Source organism: Schistocerca piceifrons, unplaced genomic scaffold (assembly GCF_021461385.2).
Source record: "Schistocerca piceifrons isolate TAMUIC-IGC-003096 unplaced genomic scaffold, iqSchPice1.1 HiC_scaffold_1683, whole genome shotgun sequence".
NCBI lineage: Eukaryota > Metazoa > Arthropoda > Insecta > Orthoptera > Acrididae > Schistocerca > Schistocerca piceifrons.
In genome coordinates this window covers 208,203-230,547 of record NW_025727549.1, presented here as the reverse complement: position 1 = coordinate 230,547, position 22,345 = coordinate 208,203, and the positions used below count along the sequence as shown (strand labels likewise).

Genomic DNA, 22,345 nt, shown 5'->3' with positions numbered 1-22,345 from the left:
GCCTATAACGAGCAGCAGGTGCGTGAGAAGAAGAAGCAAATGGAACCGCATGAGGAAGGCCAAGACGCGATTATAGAGAGAAACAGAAACCAGATGAGGAATAACTATGCCGGTAACGGTAACAATAGGGGAAACAACCCACAGTGGCGCCATAATAGGCGACAAAATTTTCCGCCACAGGAACGTAGGTGGAACCAGGGTAATAATAACTGGAACCCAGCCAATCAAAATGGAAGGGATCAACCAGTGCAGAACTGGAGAGCGAGTGAAGACCGCAATCCAGAACCTGCACAAATAATCGAAATACGTCCGGCGAACCCTGGCCGTACGCAAACTGCGCAAAACAGACAAGAATGACTAGGGCGGCACACTCGACAGCGGAAGAACGCGGCCGAGAACAAAGTAGTGTATAATTAGATTAGATTTTTGTGATTTGTTGGCGATGTTTATTTGTATTAGTATAGGCAGTGTTTTATTTGTGTTTTGTGATTATTTGTTTTATGTTGTGTGTATTTATTTGGCTATTTTTCATGTGCTTGTCTTATTTTGGTATGGATTGTGTCTATTATGTGTTTCATGTTAAATTTTGTTGTATGGGGACCACTGGGTCGCTTAGTATAGAAAATTTGCTTCACCTATGACACAAACAATATTTAGAAGTATTAGATTAATTACAGAAGGGGTTATCTTATGTAGATAACTTCCTATGATGGATTTGGGGTGTGTTGAGCGTGTTGTGATGTGGTAGGTGGATATTGCGTCCCACCGAATGCGTTGCGTTTCTTGAGACGAGTGCAGGGTGTGATGTCCGACGCGGTAGTGTTCAGGACCCACCCGTTGCGTTATTAGCGTATGGCGATAGTGGGTGTTTCAGGTGATAATTATGAGGTGGTCTGTCCGACGCAGTAGTGTTCGAGACGCACCTGTTTTCTCAATTGTGTTGCTAGTGTGAGTACAGTGATCAAAACGATTATCCGGTGGCCAGTCAATCGCAATTAGGCGATAGGGACGCACCAAACATGGATAATTCGTAATGGGAGCGATGAGGATGTTGTGTGAAAAGGCGAGTTTTGAGCCGTCATAGAAAGACGTAAATCAGGTGGCTGGTCGTACGCAATAGCGTGATCGACAGACCTTATTGATGATTTGCGACGTAGGAGTGTTGTAGAGACGTATTGGCGACGCTAGCCGAGTCTGGGCTTAACTATCTGAGTTAAGCTGAGACGCTAAGACAACACGCCAGTCAGTTTAAAGGAAGAAAATGAAGTTCACCACAGAAGACAGATGCTCTGAAGTCCAGTCATGAACCTTGACCACTATCACTGGTTTTTACTTGCTGTAACGTGCAAAACTAACTCTTGTTTTGTTCAACAGATAAGCATGACGTTGAATTGAGCCTACCGTTACAGACAGAAGCAGACTAGGAGCGGAAGACCAATGCCATAACCAGTCGAACAAGCACAACATCAAAGGCGTATCGGAGAAATTCGGAGTTACAGTAGCCTACAATAATGTGCAACAAATGTTTTTAATTGTTCACAGATAATAGCAGCAACTGAGCGACGCCAGAGAAAGGAGTTTTCTATAAAAGGTCACGGTATGTAGTAGTAGCATGTTGACGTCAACTGTAGAAAGTAGAAATAGAGAAAATGGCTCTGAGCACTATGGGACTTAACATCTGAGGTCATCAATCCCCTAGAACTTAGAACTACTTAAACCTAACTAACCTAAGGACATCACACACATCCATGCCCGAGGCAGGATTCGAACCTGCGACCGTAGCGGTTGTGCGGTTCCAGACTGAAGCGCCTAGAACCGCACGGCCACACCGGCCGGCTAGAAATAGAGAAATTAGTAGTTAGAGACCATGTGGTGATGGGATGACTAAATTAATAAACGTTTATTTTATCCACAGGAAAAGACCATCATGCTTGTTTCTATAATTTTGTTTTGAAAATTTTGTTTAAGAAATGTCTTTCTGTAAAATAATTGTAATGTATTGTACGTGATGATGTAAGAGGAAGTGGCTTAGGCAATAAGTAATCGTGTATAAAATATTATATCCTTAGTGAGTGCAGTTACACTTTGTGGCGGTGACTGGCCAGCTGACGACGAGCGGGACAGCAGACGAGAACCACGAGGGAATTTCGTCCACATGAGCACGTTTGCTGCTGCTGCTGCCACTGGCGGATCGTGAACGCTTCATTTTTGCACGTTTAATTACGAAGACGTGACAAGTACTGGACGAACGAAGTATACGAGCAGTGTGAGAGTGAGGTGGGCTGTGCACTGATTTATATAGGTCCTGCCTAGCGCGTGTATGTAGGCGCGGGGGTGTGACATAGAGAGATGGCGCTATCTCTCTCTCTCTCTCTCTCTCTCTCTCTCTCTCTCTCTCTCTCTCTCGCACCGCGCCACGGCAATAGGGACTAGACACGCACCACGGGGTGCGACCTTGTTGCTGTTGAATAACGGTGCTTCGGAATGGTGGCGGTGTTATGAAGACATTTACGAAAGGCTATGCCTAGTGCGTATATGTAGGCGGGGGGGGGGGGGGTGTCTCTGACGTCATGGCCGCCATCATGGCTAACGGCACTTTGGAATGGTACCGGCAATGGAAAGGTACTGGCCTTGTTCCAATACTAAGGCTCTGGAATGCTCTCCTCCGCCGACCGCATGCGCGCGGTCTGGACCTGTCCCTCTGGGAGCATAATCTAAGGCGCTTAGGGGATATCAATTTCTCGGGTGACAGGTGCAAATGCGACTTTGTTGAGGTAATGTTTGGAGGAGGCCGAGCAGAGACTTTTTGGTCGGTTTGGCAGCTGGTGGTGTTTGGGCGCGTCTGTTGGAATATTTTGCGAGCATGTCTGTGCACTGTGTGGTGCTTTATTTGGAGAGTTTAAGAGTACAGAGCTCATGTGCTGATATTGTGTACTGCACTATTTAAGAGCAGTTTGCTATTGTGTGGTGAAATTAGGAGCTGTTTACGTGTTTGTGGCCTGTGTCAGACGAAAACAGTGGGATCAGTGCGAGTGTTTTGTGAGAGATATACTCCACGACTAAATAAAAGGGGCTCCAAATAAATAGTGCAGCCCTTTCTTACTTTCCCGAGCAGCACAGCGCAGTCTGAGCTGTTTTTGCGCAATAACGGCAACCTGGTCAGAATGTGAGTGAGTAGGCAAATAACTGGACAAATTTATCTGTAGAGGAGTTACAGGTCTGGATTGGAATGAATATCTTGATGGGTGTGGTTGTGTTGCCAAGTGTAGTGCACTACTGGAGTTCAGAAACTGCCTTATGTGAGCGTTACATATCGAAACCTATCAGAAGTAAAAGTTTCAAAAAGATATGTCGCAAATAAATAAAGTACACTCGTTCCTCCTTCCATCAGCCTATGCACTGAAATTATTTCCGAAAATTAGCAGTTGTTTGGCTATTTGGAGGTAAATGATTTGCATTTTTTACTAGCGGTTCGCATGTCTGTAGGCTTTGCTATGAGTTATCTTTTTGAAAAAAGATAAGTGACGGATAAAGCTCGTACATGTGATCAATAATGGTGTTGGGATTTGAACTTGTGATAGATTTTTGTTATGGATGTAAGAAAAATGGCTTTCTCACCGAGAATATCGGACATCTTGAATAAATAATAAATGATAATAATAAATAGAAGTACAGTTTTCGAGAGAATATCGAGTTGGAATTTGAATTTGGCGCAATTTTCTAGTGGAGGTAGGCCTATAATAACAAATGATAATAAATTACAATAAATGATAATGAATGATAATAAATGATAATGAATGATAATAAATGATAATGAATGTTAATAAATAATAATGAATAATAATAAACAAAAGTAAGGTTTTGCAGCCATTATCGTGTTGGAATTTGAATTTGGAGGAAATTTTCTACTGGAGGCTGGTCAATAATAATAAATAATAATGATAATAAATAATAATAAATGATAATAAATAATAATAAATAATAATGAATGATAATAACAATAAAAAGACAAGTACGGTCTTTGCATGCATTATCCTGTTGGAGTTCAATCTTCCCGCCATTTTTTTCTGGAGGCTTAGGTTAGTGGACGTAGCACAATTGGGGAATTTTCGCGCCAAAATTCAAAATTAACGCCACTTTTTCTTGAGGTTAGGTTATTGGAAATAGGACAATTGGCCTATTTTCCCGCCAAAAGCCGCCATCTTGAATAACGTCATGCAATGTTGTCAAGTCTGAATTGCCGCCATCTTGGATGACATCGCCGCCATCTTGAATAAATTTGGCAACAATGGAGAGTGAGGTGACGCGAAGGTTGCCCTACTACTCAAGTGTTAGTTATCGAAAATTCAATTATTGGCTGGTTTTGGTGCCTTGCAGTTGACAGAGGACCTTAAGATTTTGCATGAACCGAGGTCTTCTCAGCCACATTACACAAGAAAATGCGAAACGTATTAATATGTAATAAAAATCTAAGAAAACCTCAGGTTTCGTCATTTGCTTTCGTATTGACATAATGCCAGATCGTCACATTGTTCGCTTTTCTCTCGGAAACATTTACATTTATAGTCTGCGAAGTTATGGCACTACTAGCAACAAAATAGAAGCATCTAAGTTGATGCAGTTGGCATGTAAGAAGTAGTACAAATCACGTTTTAATGATCGAGAATTCAATTATTAGCCGGTTTTTGTGCCTTGCAGTTGACCGAGGACCTTAAGATTTTGCGTCAACCAAGGTCTGGCAGCCACATTACAAGAGAAAATGCGAAACATGTTAATATGTAGTAAAAACCCAAGAAAACCTCCCGTTATCGTCATTTGCTTTCGTAATAACGTAATGCCAGATCGTCACATTGGTCGCCTTTCTCTTGGAAACATTTACATTTATCGTCTTTAAACTTAGTACCCGTGCTGAGGAATGCGGTGGCACTACAAGCAAAAAAATAGAAGCTTCTAAGTTGATACAATCAGCAAGTAAGACGTAGTGCAAGTACAAGTTTTAGATACCGAAAATTCAATTATTGGCCGGTTTTGGTGCCTTGCAGTTGACCGAGAACCTTAAGATTTTGCATTAACCCAGGTCTGGCAGCAACATTACACGATAAAATGCGAAATGTGTTAATATGTAGTAAAAACCTAAGAATACCTCCCGTTTTCGTCATTTGCTTGCGTAATAACGGAATGCCAAATCGTCACATTGGCCGCTTTTCTCTCGGAAACGTTAACATTTATTGTCTGGAAGCTTATGTCGCTAGCTGGGGAATGCGGTGGCACTAGAAACAACAAAATATAAGCTTCTAAGGTGATGCAATCGGCAAGTTAGAAGTAGTACAAGTAGAAGTTTTAGTTATCGATATGCAATTACTGGCCGGTTTTGGTGCCTTCGAGTTGACGGAGGACCTTAAGATTTTGCATCAACCAAGGTCTGGCAGCCACATTACACGAGAAAACGCAAAACATGTTAATATGTAGTAAAAACCTAAGAAAACCTGACGTTTTCGTCATTTGCTTTCATAATGACGTAATGCCAGATCGTCACATTGGTCGCTTTTCTCTCGGAAACGTTCCCATTTATGGTCTGGAAACTTATGTCGCTTGCTGAGGAATGCGGTGGCACTACAAGCAAAAAAATAGAAGCTTCTAATTTGATGCAATAGGCATGTAAGTGTAACGTCCCCTTTGAACAATTCTTACATGACTGTGCTTAAACTGACACACAATATTTTGTTAGCGCAACGCAATCTGACTTTTAAAATTCCCTACAAAAGAATGGCCCTGACTAACATTAAACTATACCTTTCACAAATCACTTACCTCACAAAAATCTTCGCTGCTCAAGCTACTGCAATACAGCGAGCGCCGATACTGCCAGCAAAATAAAAGATTCAAACTATGGAAGGCACTAACTACTGATAGGGATAGTTAGCAAATCAAAGATATTAATAGAGAACAAACAATGTATTTACCTTGATATCATCATATATAAATATAGCAGTTCATGACAAATTTCAAAACTCCGCCATCTCTCTCCCCACATCCACCACTGCTGGCGGCTCACCTCCAACTGCGCAACGCTACGCGCTGTTCACAGCCAGCTGCCTAACACTACAATGGCGAGTATTACAACAATGCAAAGCAGACACAGACTGCCCACAGCACAGCCAGTGATTTTCATACAGAGGTGGCGTTACCAATAAAAAAAACCTAAACAGCCTACTTACATAGCCCCCATGCTCCCCACAAAAAATTTTTACAAATTGGATTGGGCAGTGGCCAATACAGATTTGAAAAAAATTTTTCATTATTACAATAACAAAGAAATCAAATGCACACACTTATTGATACAATGTTGGTCAAAAGCTAAAAATTTCTCACAGTCCATAAAGACAGTCCACATTGTTCATCACAGTAAAAATGCAGAGTTTTTCTCAAAGTCTGAGCAGTTAAAGAAAATGCACATAGAAGTAGTGGATTTCCATGCAGTCTTGAAGAAGTAGTGTTGTCCTTCCAACGGAAAGACAGTGCTGACTCTTGACATGCAGACAGGTAATGGGCCACAACATAGCAAACCCACAGCAGAGTCATTCGACGTTTTGAAGAATATTGGTAGGTAGGTCATCACAGAACAGACCCACTGTAGTCCTGGTAGAGATTACGGTATTGGTGGGCCACCAGAGGTGCAGACCCACTGCAGGCCTTGTAGAAATAATGGTACTGGTGAATCAGCAAAGGTGTAGACCCACTGTAGTCCTTGTAGAAATGGCCAGCAGCCATCTGTTGCGACTGTGCAGGTGCACAATCACCATCAAAGAGTCTTGCAGAGAATATAGCAAGTCCATAAACCACCACTTGTGCACTCACAAGGTGTTTGGAATTGTCCTTAGAACCAGCAATGCTGTTATCCAGTCCCTTGCCGAATTATTAACACACGTGCAAACACTATCAGTCCCTACTTCTCACATATTGTCCATGTACATGACCAACAGAAACGTGTGCAGTGAAATGTTACTTAATTTGAAGAACTGGTAACAATTACAATTTGGTAACATAAAAATACAATAACAAAGGTACAAAATACATCATTAAAGAACATAATAATACAGATAACATTTGTAGTACAGGCTTTACAAAAGAATCGAAATAACATATACGTCAGTGTTCCAGGAATTATGACATGAGTACATACACAAAAGATCAGAATAACTTTCGAAACACCAACTTCTCACATGAGCATTAACACAAAACAGAATAAATAATGTCTAAACATCTTTACAAAGTAAATAACATATTATTAATGCCAATTATATTCGAGGATAACAGTATTCCTCATCATAGTGAATGTAGCTTAATATTAAAAGAAAAAAAATTCTATGAAACTACACAGAGACAGGAAGAAAACAAATACACAAGGGTACACAAACACATAGTGGGATAACACCAATAGGAAAGGACAGGGTTCGTTTTCAGTGTAACATTTGATACTGCAGTCCAACCCAAAACTTCATATATCTTTCCTCTTATTTCATCCTTTGTTTCCACCAAAAAAATTCTATCTAAGCATGCTTTCTGTATTTATATGTTCACACATTTCTTACCTCAACATTTATTTCCAAGAAAATCCTACCTAAACCTGTTTTCTCAATGCATTTCTTCCAATTCATCGCAACTCATTCTCTTAGAGGCTACCCCCTCTTAAGCTAACTTAAATCTACTGAGCTCAGATGCTAAACTAAGGGACGAGGCAATGCAGCAGCACAAAATAAGTAACACAAACAGCAATGACCAAAAAATTGGAAAATTGCAAAGCAAGCTACAGTAAATCTAAATTACCAAGCAATGCAACATTACAACTAATATGAGCCAATGTGCAGCAACAAAAAAATAAATCTGGCTTAGCAGAGTAACACAAATTAAAGTTCAGTAGCACTATGCCTGGCAAACAGCAGCTTATATCTAAACATGACATAGCTCAAGCAGAAAAAATAGTACACTAAAGATAACAATGCAGATAAGGGAAATGTATAATCACATCTTAATGTCTAAGTAATTAAAGTGGTGCACCACAAGAAGATATTCTACCAAAAGTTACCAATTACTTGAAAAGAAAATTATGAATGCAGTTCCTGTGAAGGTAAATGTCATTTTGTGCTACCTCATTTTTTTAAAAAAATTATTATTTACTCGATCTGTAGACAGAAAATATTTATATTAGTACATCTATAAAATTTTATTTTAACCAATGCTGCAGTGCAGCTAGAAACTAGATATCAAATGAAATAAGCAACTATGTACAAAGCAAAGCATAAGAACATCGTTCAATAGTCATGTGGCATTTCATAAGTAGTAAAAAAATCTCTCATCTAGAAAGACAGTAGTCATAGTCAGGTGTGTAGACAAACTATTTCTTGTCATTTCATTAGGCATTTCAGTAAATATCAGAAAGTACGATATGTTTCCAAGTAATCAGCGTGTCGGATTTGCGATGCTTTCTCTAAAGGAATGACAATGGCCAGGATAATGGCCTTCCTTTTTTTTTCTGTGCTCTGAAAGGCACACGCTAATGGCTTTTTCTCCAGGCGTCTGACACAGCTGGGTGCCCACGACGCATTACGTGCAGGTGGTCACTTAATTTTCTTACGGAAATATTTACGACAACAGTTTCCACTACAGTGGCAGTCTCATATAAAAATATTTCACAGGTCAAGAATTAGCGTTGCAAATCTGTAGAAAGAAAATCCTATAAATATAAGTGTCCAAATAAAATATTCGTCAGCATTGTGATACAGTCACGCATTTACGCACATTTCATAACTCTTAAAGTACGATTCTTGGTTTCCAACATACTTCTTATTCCTCATATACGGTAGCATCATCTTATTGATCATAAACATATCTCAACAGCATAGTACACATCGTCGTCGTAATAATAACATCATAACACCTCAGTCAAATCTCAAAAACGTCGTAGCTTTCTGTAATAATTTCAAAACCTAAAAAAAATTCTCTGCTCATTTCAATAGTGTCATCTACCTCAAACGTACTTTAAAAATCATGATCTCATACCAAATACATCATTCAAAGCTCTCATAATATCACAATGATTCCGAAAAAATATGAACAGTTTACAAAGTACAGACAAAATACAGTTTCATAAGTGTGAAGTTACCCAACTGTGTATTGCGTAAACATGTATCACTGATGTAGTAAAAAAATGTTTATCTCTCAGTTAAAAGATCAGATAGCTGGGTAATTTGTGTGTTAGGGAAATATGGTACCGATGTGTAAAGTTGTATAAGCAAATATCATATTAGCTAGGGTTCCTTGTGGTTGCCACACACATGGTACATAAAGTAAGCGTGTACCCCCCTGAGGATTAATGTAATTATACCCTCAGGTGTTACAGATTACAGCAATGAAATGAAATGTATCACAGAAAACCTTTGTATTATTGTACTTCAAATATCTTTAAAAATAAATGTTTTAAGTACAAAATTAATCACTCAAATACGTGTACTGTAGCGCTAAATGTGCGTCTTGTTGCAACATAATCTGTGTGGAAGTGTCGTAGTTATCGTCCTCCGAAAGCTAAGTTATGCAGAAGTCAATGTACTTACCTCATGATATACAAAAGTGAAATGCTTTATGTATAGATATCTTAGTTATTACGCTTATTGCCATGATGAAGAAAGTACTGAGCTGTAACGTATTGTTGTGCTACGGAAAAGGCAATCTCATTGTAGCTATACCACAAAAGTTACTACTAAAACATGTTTTACTTTGCAGAATAAAACAGAAAAACTGTGTAGAAATAAAACAGAAACACTACAAAAGCAACATTGTAAATTGTCACTCATTAGAAGCGTTGTGATAAAACCGAGTAGTTGTCACTTAAACTAACCACTGTGTCGTCTGGTATCTCACAGAAAGTACATTAAACCCAGAATGTATTTTCAAGTAAACCAAAATGTTGCATTAAAATCTCATTAGCAGTACTGGTAAATGTTCTAAGTATGTAAGCCTTAAGGAGGATTCACACTTAACGGAACGTCATCGTCACGTTTTGGACCGTCGACGGTCAGAGAAATTTCTGAGCATTCACACTAGACGGCACGTCAACGTCGACACAACGTCGTGTGATGGTTCATAATACACTCGCCAGAGGCGCTTTTGTAGTCTATTGGTTTATTATCGGCATAGTTTCGGATCTTCATAAAATGCCAAAATTCAGTCTGAAGCAACTTGCAATGATTGCAATTGCCCTTGATGAAGAGGAAGAAGAACGGCGACCAAAAAGAGTGTGGGTCAGGAATATGTTAAAAGGCCGAGAATGCGAAGGAGAGTTTCATACCCTTTACAAGGAGCTGGAAGAGGAGGAATCGTCCTTCTTCAAATATTTTAGAATGTCTAAACAACAATTTTTTTACCTTTTAAGCAAGATACAGACGAGGATTATGAAGAAAAATTCAAGATTTAGGTGTCCAATATCACCACGACAGAAGCTGATGGTGTGCTTAAGGTATGCTCAGTTTAAACATTTATGTTTCTTAACTTTGTCGATTCTTGTTTTATCTTCTGTTTGTCGTAAAATTATATTATGACTGAAGCGTAAACTTCTGCAAGTTGCACTGGCTTTAATCCCCGATTTTTCTCTGTGTTACTGTATTTGAAAAGCCGTGTGAAGCACATTCAACAATATGTTTATTGTTTTCCGTCGGTGTTAACTGTTAAGAATATGAAATAAATAACATAGTATTGTTTTCCAGTGTATATTAATATCTTTTTCGTAATATCTAGCACTGCAACCTAGATTTCGTGATGGTGGAGGGGGAGAAGGGTGTTCCAATAACACACTTTAGCCACTTATTGTAACAGTTATTTGCTCTGTGCACTATTAATGTTTGTGAATGTGTAATATTTGTGTGTGACTTTAAACACTCAGCATTTCTTACTGCATTGTAAGTTATGCTAGATAAATTTTCTATATGGCTCTTTATTCATGACTAATTTAATGTTTTTCAGGTACTTGGCGACAGGTGATTCCCTTCTCACATTATCGTTCAGTTACCGACTTGGGCACTCAACTGTCCATAACATTGTTAAGGAAGTATGCCAGGCAATAATTGATTCAATGTTACCTGAAGTAATGCCAACTCCAACAGAAGAAGACTGGCAACAAATAGCTGAACAGTTTTTGGATCTATGGAACTTTCCCAATTGTATCGGTGCAATTGATGGGAAACACATTCAGATTGTGGCTCCTCCAAACAGTGGATCCCAGTTTTATAACTATAAGCAAACATTTTCCATAGTTCTTCTTGCACTAGTTGATGCCAACTATAAGTTTATAAACGTAGACATTGGGTCTTATGGTAAAAATAGTGATGGGGGCATATTTGCCCATTCAAAGTTGGGGAAAGCCTTGGAACTTGGCAAATTGCAAGTGCCAGGAGATAAGAGACTTCCTGGTACTGATGTTGTAGTGCCACATGTGATTGTTGGTGATGAAGCCTTCCCACTAAAAACTTATTTATTAAGGCCATATCCAAAAAGTCAAGCAAGTGGTGATATTGCCATGAGTGCTTTTAACGCCAGGCTATCCAGAGCTCGCCGAGTCTCAGAAAATGCGTTTGGGCAATTAGCCCAGAAATTTAGAATTTTTTTTAGGAGAATTAATTCAATGCCAGAGAATGTGGACAAGATAGTGATGGCAACATGTATTCTTCACAACTATATCAAAGAAAATGTTTATGCACAAACTGAAGCAGCAAATGGGACCCTTGTGTTGCAGGAGCTAACTGGACAAGGTGGTTCAGCTACATCATCTGCTTTTGTTGTAAGGGAACACTATAAAGATTTTTTCAATTCCCCTATTGGTAGACTCCCATGGGCGTAATTAAAATGTATATTTTCTTATGTATTCAAAAGATATTCTCAAACAATTCCTCTTTTTTTAAAAAAAAAAAAAAATGCCTGTAATTCCACTATATCTGACACTGAGTGATTGGCTATGTCTACAGTGTGTCTAAATTATTCTGAAACATTTTCCTAGTACCAGATCACTTGAAGTGCTCAGCTGTGAGTATTTAAAGATAAAGTTTGGAGGAAAGGGGTGTCTGAAGCTGATGTCACTTTTCCATAAATGTATTCAACCATTTAGTACTATAGTGGCTTGGGACTGATATAGCTCAACAATAAAGAAATTTATGAAATAGTCCTGTAAAGCTGTTGTTTTATTTATAAATAAATGGAACACTTATTTAACAGATTTGTTCAAATAAATGCGCTGATGTAAATAATATCTAGTGTTATGTTGTGAACATTACATAGGGCAACAGGTTGCAGTTTTTGCATTAGGAATAAATATTACAAGGGAAAAATTCCAAGTTTTGTGAATGTTCTCAATCTGCACAAGTGGCCACATAAAACTAATCCCCTTGACATGAATAGCAATGTATTTGGGTGCAGATTTGTAATTTCTTTCATAAGGGCTGAAAAGCAGTACTTGATATTGTTTTGAAGGCTGAAAGGAGATGTAATGGGTAGAGATCATGATCATAAATTTTCGAGCCATGGAGTTCTAAAGATTCCAGCTGTTGGAGGGCTAGTTACTGCCAAAACATCAGTAGATGCAGCAGTATTGTTTTCATATCATAAAACATGTTTTTTAACAAACTTGGTACAGCACAATATTTACATATGCAATATTGGAAAAGCACTAGTTTCATGGTTATCCATTACAGACTATGATTATTTCAGTGGCATCTCTATATACTCCAGTGGATGAATAATGCCAGTTTTTGAAAAGAATTAACATTTATTTTGGTGTAAGTAGGTGTATTTACTGCAGAAGTGTGTGCTAATACATGTTTTTAATACTGTGATAAATAAGGTACAGCTTACTATTTCACATTTTAATTACATCCACAGTTATTAGGCACTGAAAGTCTAAAACTAAGGCAAAGCAAAAGCCATATGTAATCCTTCACATCTCATTTGAATGGCTCAGAAAGGGGTAAATTATGCTGCCACAAGTCTTTGGTCACTTACCTAATAGCATCAAAAGTCTGACAGATAACCATATAGCATTTAAAAGGAAATTAAAAGAATGTCTGAATGGCAACTCCTACTCACCAGATGAATTTTTGGATATAGTAAGTGAGTAATTTCCCCACCCCCACAAAAAAATAATTTAAGTGTCATGTAATATCTTGTATAGACACCTTTTATTAACCTGACACGTTCCACATCATTACGAAGTGTCATATTCATGATCTATGGAACAAGTACTAATCTAATCTCTCTAATCACCAGTTGGGTATGATTTGTAATTTCTTCTGCCACTAATTCATAATAGCTGAACTAATCCAAGATGGGAAAGAGTTGGTGTAATATACTCTGAGTCTGCAAAATGCATCCTAGTTGGCAAAATGAAAAGCAGATAACCTTATGATTTATAACTCATAAATGAAGACTTTTGAGGTTTTGGGGAAAAAGATGTTAATAAAGAGCTTACCTGGATTCTTGTTTCACTTAGATGAAGAAAAAAAAAAATCATGTTCTTATTCCTGATACAGGTATTACCGAAAAAGTTTCATATAAATTATCAGTGAGCTATCCATTCATTTACTATGATGCTGTTCTCCATAGGAAACATGTCTAATAGGATACACCAGATTTTGGCTGCCTACAACACTATTGAAATTTTAAATCTAAATAGTATAACCAGATACGCTTCTGTTCCTTCATATGTAACAGTAGCTCTCATTCAGAACAGTAATTCATATCATAGTAAAATATTGGTTGTCACTGTAAGGGCTTAACATGATTAATAAGTATATATTCATCTCTCACCTCCTTCCTCCCCCCCCCTCCCCCACACACACACCATCAAAAAATAAGAAAGCCTAGCCTAACCAAAACCCTGAAAGAAAATTTCTTATTAATTTCATGTTAAGTCGCCTCTGACTTGGCTGCTTGGTTCTCTAAAATTATAGTCATCAGCATAAATAAGTCACAAACACACACAAAAAAAAAAAAAAAAAAAAAAAAAAAAACTTTTGGTGTAACAGGTGATTGTTTACATTATTTGGTTGTTAATACAGAACTACACTGTGAAGAGACTTTTTATTTAATCAACTTACACATAGAAGTGCTTCCAAACTGTAACAAACAGCACTGTTCACGATTTATCACTATTAATATTTTCACACACTTGATCCCTTTCTAGATCAGACACTATTCTGTAAATTTCGTCTTTAGCTTGTATTTGCCGCAATGGGGACAATCTTTTTATACTGGCACATATCCCTGAAAGAAAACTGTCAATGTGATCTTCCTTTGGCTGTGTCGCTAAAATATAATTCATCAGAGAAGCAGATGCAGAGTCTGTAGTTCTCCTCTTATTGCCACTTTGACTACGCTTTTGCATGACAGGCCTGCTTGTCTCTGACCTCAAATCACTGTTATTTTCAATGTCCGGAATAGGTGATGACACCTCACTGTTTGATTCATCCTCTGAACAAATATCAACAGTTATGTTAGAAACTGTTTCCCGCTCCAGCATGTATGGGCGCAGGAAAGCCATAATCTCCTCATACTTCCATGGCTTCTTGGGTATGGCAGCTTGTCCGCTCTTTGTTTTTTTAACAACACATTTTCTAAATTGGTCTCTCAGTGACACCCATCGTCGCTTGCATTCAGGGCCTGAAATAAGACAACATATACAGCTGTTAATAGAGTGCATCGAGTAGTCTAACGCTTTTTCAAAAAATAATTAGGGACTTCCCAAACTTTTAACAGGGACACAAACACGGTTTGCTTTCATTTATTTTTACAACAGCTTCCCAATAATATGAGGTACTTTTCATTTGCTATGCTGTTAATCAGCGCATAGGCAATAGACACAATTTCTTGGAAATCATCCAGGTTTCTATAAAAAAATTTCATGAGTAAACACACTCTACAAAATGTTCAATTACAGCCTACACAAAGCTGAAGAAACTTTGTAAGCCTTATCTAGTAATTTACAAAACTGCTAACAAACATATTTGTATCCTGTGATCTTTTTCTAGCTCCAAATATATATGAGAATAAGTTAAGAGATTCTTTACGTACTAGGTACAAGAATGACTGTCCATTTATTTCCTTTTCACATGAATCAATGTAGTAAGTGATTGTATATTCTGTCATCCCATTAAAAGGTGTTTTGGTAATTACCCAGTCACAATGTGTATGTTTTACATAAAAGAATTGTTGTTTCATTTCTCATCAAACGTAGAGAGCAATAACACTCATGTAATTTAAAGAATACGAGTGGCCCAAGTGCATTGCCAGATTTTCTATATGGTGTGTTATTTACATAAATATTAAATTAGTGCAATATTTCGAAATTATAGCAACAGTGTTACATTAGATACGATATATTTTACTTTGAGGCTTTATACACTGCACAGCACAAAAGTGTCTGCTAAATTACTTTGTGCTACTCCCTCAGATAAATACTGGAAATATACAGCCCAATAAAACTGACTGGAACTATTCTCAGTTTCGTGTATACAGCATCCACGTGCAGTACATAATTTAAAGATCCTGAAATGCTAGGTGCACGTCAGTACAACATAAATTCGGTCAACACCAGTGTATTTACGTTGCTGGAGTTCGTAAGTTTTAAAAAACACCTTGTACAGTATATAATGTTTTTACCGTGGAACGCTGCACACGGTACTCCACTCAAATATTCATCGTTGTAGCGAAAACTTTCGCACATACTAACTACGTACCACTTAACAATCCTTAGTAGAAAGTAAAATTAAATTGCGTTTCATTTACCTGGACGCCCCACTTCTTCTCCAATTTCCTTCCACAGTGTTTCTTTCCAAACGGAATCACTATATCTCCTATCAGTCATATTATATAGTTCTGAATGAGAACGAACTAATTCAATCAAATACTCGTCGAACTCCATTATCTAAACAAAATAATAAATACAATAGAAAACACCGCAACTTACTTGTAATTAGAATAAATAACAAAGAGAAACTCGGAACTATAAAAAATTTATTCTTACATGTTAGGTACAAGCAAAGTTTTCGAACCAAATCTAACCTAACCTCACTCCTTCCAAAATGTATAAACACTTAAACAGGGGCCGAATAAAAACATGGAGGCAGTCCGAAAACCAGAGATTTACATCACGTCAACTCACCGTCATGACGGGAAACATTCTTCGAAAGAATGCGTGACGTTGACGTGACGGAGACGTTCCGGGACGCTGACGTCGAGTGTGAACACAGCCATTAGAAACACAGGGAGGAATGTTTTGACGTGACGGACGTGACGGTGACGTTCCGTTAAGTGTGAATCGACCTTTATAGTCGTTCCATAATCGTGCAACTAACAAGCAAGAATGTACACACACAATAACACTGTGACGTCTGTTCACTATAACAATGCATTCGTCATTTCTGTTTCAATAAGTTCTCTTGGTTCTTGACTGGATATTTAACTTCAAACATTGTTGCATGTTAACAGATTCTAAGTCTGACAAAGCATACTAGCAATGTAAAGTGAAAAGTTATATGGCAAAGACAAAGTTAAAAAGCAGATTATCTTTCAATAAACGGTTTTACATGTGAAATGTGGTGTAAACCTTTACTCTTCATAGTACTCAGAGTTTGAACTCGAATGCGATTGTCATGCGGTATACGTCGGTAAAGAATGCTAAAATTTTTCTCAAGGCTAGCGTCTTATGTTATTTTTCTCGGAGCCAGCGGGCGCACGCGGCTGCCTGCTGTGCGAGTCATTGTCTGTCTCTTTGTTGGCGAGCGCCGTTATTGGGATTTGGAGACCTAACTTCTACAAATTCACTCTGACGGGAAGGCCCTGCTCTGTTTGAATCCCGCCAGTTCTGATGCAATTCAGGTCTGTCGTTACGATCATATCGTCTGTCGTCATGTCGGTAGTTCCTGTAGTTTCTTTCTTGTCGGTTAAGTGGTGGAGAATTTCTCCCTGAATCGTAACTGCGCGCTGGACCGTTGCGTCTCAAGTTATTCTGTCTCCCGTAATAATAATTGTTTTGGTTCCCATATTGTCTGTTTCTCTGATTGTCTCTGTGATAGTCATTACCGCGGAGAGGTGATCTTTCCCTGTAATTATTACTACTCTGCCAACGGTTGTCATACGGGTGGTGTCTGTTTTGGTCACGATTTGTGTTGTGAGAATAGCCTTGTCGCGTCCAGTTATTATCGAGGAATTGTGACGGATGTGACCTGTAATTGTTGTGTTCCTGTTTCCGCATTCCGCGATTGTCAGTGTCAATTTCTAATTCTTGTAAGAGTCCCTGAAATGCTTCAATGTCGTCTTTGCAACGTCCTGCCAAAATAATATGTCGTAAATGTTCAGGCAGTTTGATTAAGCAAATGCGGATGAGTTCTGAGGGGCTGTATGGGTTTGAAAGATACTGATTCTTATGCAACATGTCTTCAAAATATTTCATAAGACTGGAAAATTCAGATTGTTCGAAACGTTTCATCATTATGATGCTATGTTTTACCCGGTCTTGTGTGGCTTGAGACCAATATGCTGAGAGGAAGGCATGGTAAAACTCTCCTTCACTGTGGCAATCGTGAATTACCGATCGCATTCTTACAGCTGGTTCATTCTCCAAGTAGCCACACATAAATTCTAATCTGTGTTCTAACGACCAGTTGGGAGGAAAGCAATGCGAGAATTGATGGAGCCATGCTTGTGGATGAATGTCGTTGCCAGAATTCTTAAATGTTTTGAATTTACGTGTAGTAATGAATAGCTTATAGTCAAAGTCATCATGTCGGCGAGTCGCATATCGGTCATTGTTAGGTCGTGTCGGCCGTTCCATCTCAAAATTCGGTGCACATTGCCAATTTCTTTCATAACTTCCGAAATGCCCTGTGTTATTATATTGTGGCTGTTCCGTATTTCTGTGTCCCTCTTCCCGCATTGGGGCGCGAGTATCCTCTGAAATACGTAATTCTTGTATTACCTGTGTCAGCTGATCTTGTACTTCCCGGATTTCTCTTTTGTACTGTGTATTGATTTGATTTTGATTCTGTTTGAATTTTCTAATTTGTTCATACTCTTCTGTGTCAGTGAAGGCTACAGGTCTTGTGTCATTCAGATCATCATCTACCTTTGTAGATAAGTTAGTGACCTGATCCGAAAGTTCGGCTACTTTCTCCGATAGTGAACACATTTCCTCAGTGTGTTTTTCTGAACCAAGTTTCAGAGTGTCCATTTGTGTTGAAATCGAATCTACTGTGTCCTTTAAGTTTTCCTGAGTTTTTGCAAGTTGCGTAACCGAATCGGTAGATGCAACTGAGTCAATTTTAGCCCACAAGGTCTCATGATTTTCATGAACAGTGGTTTGCAGTTCTTTTATGGCTGCTTCGTGATTCTGTAATGCATTTTCATGCCGCGAAAAAATAGGTTGAAAATGCTCACAAATTTGTGTTTTTACGTCATTACAGACTTTTTGACATTTCGATTCAATGTTATGTAACTCAGTAGTTAAGTCTTCACGTGTTTGTTCAAGAGTTTGTTCCAATGAGTCTAACTTTTTAAGATTTTGTTCCACTGTGTCTAACTTTTTGAGATTTTGTTCCACTGTGTCTAACTTTTTGAGATTTTGTTCCACTGTGTGTAACTGTTACTGTGTTTGTCTCTGGTGTTGTTCCACTGTGTCTAACTTTTCAAGCTTTTGTCCCATTTGTTGCATTAATTGTAATAACAATGCACTGGTGTCTGAAACATGTTCCTCAGTGCTTTTCGGCAGTGAATTTGCACCGGCAACATTCACATTTTGACAAGCGGAAAATGTGTCTTGACTCATTTGAAAAAACGGTGAGGACGCAAACCCTGAATGCACAGTATTTGCAAAATTGAGTCCTGTCATTTCGGATTCCTGAGGCGAGCTGTTGCCGAGCGATCGATCGATAATGCTTCCCTGTTCACTACCTGTTTCACTGTCTATACCATTATTTGACGCCCGCTCCATTTCCCTATGCACAGTTACCAAATTACCACTTTGAATGCCTGTTAATTCATTACACAGTGGTGCTGGCAAGCTACGCTCGTCGTCACTATTATTTCTCATTTTACTTTGGAGCCTAGTGTTACGTTTTTCACACGCCATTATTGTCACAATATTTCACGCGATAACACAGAAAAACACAATTTGAAGATCAAAAATAAGAGAACACATTAACATAGCACTGAAAATAATATCTAGTTAATTGCAGCTGCGAAATACTTGGTGCAAATCTACATGCATGCCACAACTGTTTTACTGTACAACAATGAAAGACTGCAACTACAAAGGAGATTTTCTCTACAATTACACGCTAGCAATAAACAATAGCTACACTAATTACACAAACTACAAGAAAAAAAATCAGAAGATTCCAGTGAGGTATCCTAGGCTAAGGGTCGACATATGTAACGTCCCCTTTGAACAATTCTTACACGACTGTGCTTAAACTGACACACAATATTTTGTTAGCGCAACGCAATCTGACTTTTAAAATTCCCTACAAAAGAATGGCCCTGACTAACATTAAACTATACCTTTCACAAATCACTTACCTCACAAAAATCTTCGCTGCTCAAGCTACTGCAATACAGCGAGCGCCACTACTACCAGCTAAATAAAAGATTCAAACTATGGAAGGCACTAACTACTGATAGGGATAGTTAGCAAATCAAAGATATTAATAGAGAACAAACAATGTATTTACCTTGATATCATCATATATAAATATAGCAGTTCATGACAAATTTCAAAACTCCGTCATCTCTCTCCCCACATCCACCACTGCTGGCGGCTCACCTCCAACTGCGCAACGCTACGCGCTGTTCACAGCCAGCTGCCTAACACTACAATGGCGAGTATTACAACAATGCAAAGCAGACACAGACTGCCCACAGCACAGCCAGTGATTTTCATACAGAGGTGGCGTTACCAATAAAAAAAACCTAAACAGCCTACTTACATAAGAAATTGTGCAAGTCAAGTTTAAGTTAGCGAAAATTTAATTGTTGGCCGGTTTTGGTGCCTTGTAGTTGACCAAGAACCTTAAGATTTTGCATGAACCCAGGTCTGGCAGCCACATTACATGAGAAAATGCGAAATGTGTTAATATGTAGTAAAAACCTAAGAATATCCCCCGTTTTCGTCATTTGCTTTCGTAATGACATAGTGCTAGATCGTCACATTGGTCGCTTTTCTCTCGGAAACGTTCACATTTATTGCCTGGAAACTTACGTCGCGTGCTGAGGAATGCGGTGGCACTAGAAGCAACAAAATATAAGCATCTAAGTTGATGGAATAGGCAAGTAAGATGTAGTAAAAGTCAAGTGTTAGTTATCGAAAATTCAATTATTGGCCGGTTTTGGTGCGTTGCACTTGACCGAGGACCTTAAGATTTTGCATCAACCGAGGTATGGCAGCTACATTACGCAAGAAAATGCGAAACGTGTCAATATGTAGTAAAAACCCAAGAAAACCTCCCGTTTTCGTCCTTTGCTCATCACTGCAGGTGCGACGACCATGGGTAGCTAGGCTGTGTGGAAGGGACTTCTTGGTATTGAGTGGGTGGCAGCTGTCGAAGTGGAGGTATTGCTGGTGGTTAGTAGGTTTGATATGGATAGAGGTACTGATTAGCCATCTTCGAGGTGGAGGTCAACATGTAGGAAGGTGGCTTGTTGGCTTGAGTAGGACCAGGTGAAGCAAATGGGAGAGATGTTGTTGAGGTTCTGGAGGAATGTGGAGAGGGTGTCCCCACCCTCGGTCTAGATCACAGAGATGTCATCAATGAATCTGAACTAGGTGAGGAGTTTAGGATCCTCCATGTTTCGGAAAGATTCCTAGATTCAGTGATTACAAAACAAGTCACATTTTAAAGGACTTGGCAGTATGAGCTCTGTTATTAGTGTGATGTTGCATCCATCCCCTTTAGCCTGGAAGCTGCTTTTCATCCTGTCCTGAGGGAAGCTGGCCCACAACTGATGTAAATGGTCCTTGATATCCTGGGTAATGGCACTTGTATGGAGCTGATGCCCTATCTGTCCCCACATATATTATAGTGGGGACAGATCTGGGAATCTTGGTGGCCACGAGAGTACCTCAGTATCATGTGGACAGCTTATAGAGATACAAACCATGTGTGTATGAACATTGTCCTGCTGAAAAATGCCACCACAATACTGTTACATGAGTGATGATACATGAGGACACAGGTGTCCATGATGTACCATTGTGCCATCAGAGTTTACTCAGTCAATACCAGCTATGGCCTGAAGTCACACCCCATCCCTCCCCGCACTATGATGTCAGGAGTAACACCACTGTGCCTCTCCAAAACTTTGGAAGAATTGGTTCTCTTCCTAAGTTGTTGTCTTTTTCACGAACAATCGTCATCCAGGGTAGAGCAGAACTGTGATTCGTTGATGACTGAATGAGCAGTATGCTTCCTGATCACAGCACTACGCCAAACCCTGCTGTTTGTGTTGTGTTGTTAATGGCAGCCTACACACGGGACAGTAATTCTCTAGTCCAGCTGTTGCTAGTCTCTGTCGAGTGACAGGAAATGTTGCAAGAGGTCCATTACTTGTTCTCAGTCAGTAGGACAAATGTGAGGGGCTACGCTGTGCTTTGTGCGTACTACAGTGTCGTGGAGGTTAGATGTGGTCGACCAGAACCTTGAAAATGTGTATGCCTTCCCTCACGGATCCATGCAGTCCATCATCAAGCCACTGCCACATCCAAAGACCCCACAACCCTGGATTTTGCATGATTTGGCCATCTGGTAAATGGAGACTACAATGAGGCCATTTTCAATCTTTGTGAGATGCTGATAACACTGTTTTGTCTGAGTATGCAGCATCTTGGTGTCCTTCACAGTGACCCCTAAATATTTGGCACTGTCTGTGCCCTACCATGCCCAGTAACAACACTAAATGCAAACTTGATTAATTCACTTGGTGTGTATGTGTACAAAGTTACACTGACATCTATGTCTACTGGGTGCTGCACTTTTTTGTCAATAACTGTGTTAAAGACCTGGCACATAACATTAATTGCAACCCCAAATTTTTGGAGGTGATACAGTCATTGATAATGAAGTATTTTCTAAAAAAAAAACTGCAGCAATATTCACTCATACCTTACAGTTTCAAAGTGGTGTGAAGATTGGTAACTTGTAAAAATTTTTGCATTCCATTGTGGCAAGGTGGTACAGCAACCAGTTTTGAATTATTTCAGAATAAAAAGAATCTTGGCTGCAAAGTTATTTAATAACCCATTTTATGCCAAATG

At 38.9% G+C, this 22,345-nt stretch overlaps 2 protein-coding genes across 2 annotated transcripts; one reads left to right on the top strand and one right to left on the bottom strand.

Moving 5' to 3' along the window:
* Positions 1-10,036: 10,036 nt before the first annotated feature.
* LOC124735556 (protein ANTAGONIST OF LIKE HETEROCHROMATIN PROTEIN 1-like) lies at positions 10,037-12,218 on the top strand. The gene is made up of 2 exons (XM_047248568.1): positions 10,037-10,513; positions 11,017-12,218. Exons 1-2 carry the CDS (start codon positions 10,134-10,136, stop codon positions 11,888-11,890), a joined length of 1,254 nt encoding a protein of 417 aa, XP_047104524.1. The 5' UTR covers positions 10,037-10,133; the 3' UTR covers positions 11,891-12,218.
* Positions 12,219-14,102: 1,884 nt separating this feature from the next.
* On the bottom strand, positions 14,103-16,311 carry LOC124735555. Its single transcript, XM_047248567.1, has 3 exons — positions 16,202-16,311; positions 15,826-15,964; positions 14,103-14,700 (listed from the first exon to the last, which is right to left on the bottom strand). The coding sequence occupies exons 1-3, from the start codon at positions 16,217-16,219 to the stop codon at positions 14,177-14,179; spliced, it is 681 nt and encodes a 226-aa protein (XP_047104523.1). The 5' UTR covers positions 16,220-16,311; the 3' UTR covers positions 14,103-14,176.
* Positions 16,312-22,345: the final 6,034 nt, after the last annotated feature.